Source organism: Trichinella spiralis, assembly GCF_000181795.1.
Source record: "Trichinella spiralis strain ISS 195 chromosome Unknown Scfld4356, whole genome shotgun sequence".
Lineage (NCBI taxonomy): Eukaryota > Metazoa > Nematoda > Enoplea > Trichinellida > Trichinellidae > Trichinella > Trichinella spiralis.
The window spans coordinates 1-1,029 of record NW_003531295.1 but is presented as its reverse complement, the minus strand read 5'-3'; the positions used below and the strand labels follow the sequence as shown (position 1 = coordinate 1,029).

Genomic DNA, 1,029 nt, shown 5'->3' with positions numbered 1-1,029 from the left:
CTTTCCAGCTGACTGAGGGTCGCGGCTATGGCGTGATCAGAAGCGCCTGTCTCTACCGTGAATGGGAGTTCATCATCGATGGCAGTCACTACAGAGTTCACTATATCATTTGTCATTGCTTTAAAAGCGTATACAGCTGGCTGAGGCAAGGGAAACGTTGTGCATCTAGCCAAAGCATGTATTTTCTCTGAGAATCTAGGTATCCATTGGGAATAAGCAGCGAACATCCTGAGCACTCTTCGAAGTGATGCTGTATTTCTTGAAGTTGAACTGTCGAAGTGGTTTGAATCTCCCTGGGTCAGGTTTTAACGTTCCCTGTTCGATGATGTATCCAAGTAGTTTTACCTGGGTCATTGTGAACTCACATTTGTCCTTATTAAGCGTCAGATTGTATTTCTCAGCGACCTCTCTAATTCTATTCAGGTTTTTGCCGTGCTCTTCTTGATTCATGCCACAGATTGTAACATTATCAACGAAGACAAAACCATCTTTTAATTCTTCTACTCTAAGGATGTTATCCATGACTCTTAGGAAACATGCAACACCGTTCGTAACTCCAAATGGTAAAGTCCAAATGGTTTGAACTGGTAAAGTCTTCCGTCAGCTTCAAAGCAAAGCTTCGAATGGTTTGTCTCTAGCGTTGATGGAAAATTGGTAATACGCACTCTTTAGATCAACGGTACTGTAGAAACGGTATTTCGATATAGCTTGTACCATATCACTAATTTTGGGTAGAGGGTACGCATCAAATAGTGTAAAGTGGCTGACAGTTTGAGAATAGTCGATCATCGTGCGCTTCTTGTGATTATCAGTAGTCACTACGAGGGTCTGCGCTCTTCATGGAGAGCAGCTTTCTTCAATGATATTCTCTGCTAAGAGTCGTCTTACTTCGTTGTTGATGAACTTTGCTTCCGTAACAGAATATCTTCTTTATTTCACCGCTACCGGTTTGCAGTTTATGGAGAGATTCGCGAATAGGGAATGAGCTGGGATTTTGGCTAACGCTAGACCGCAGATAGTTAAGGGAGC

The 1,029-nt window shown here is 42.6% G+C and overlaps 1 protein-coding gene across 1 annotated transcript; it reads right to left on the bottom strand.

Moving 5' to 3' along the window:
* Positions 1-195: 195 nt before the first annotated feature.
* On the bottom strand, positions 196-522 carry Tsp_13610 (conserved hypothetical protein). Its single transcript, XM_003367390.1, has one exon. It carries the CDS (start codon positions 520-522, stop codon positions 196-198), a length of 327 nt encoding a protein of 108 aa, XP_003367438.1.
* Between the last annotated feature and the right edge of the window lie 507 nt (positions 523-1,029).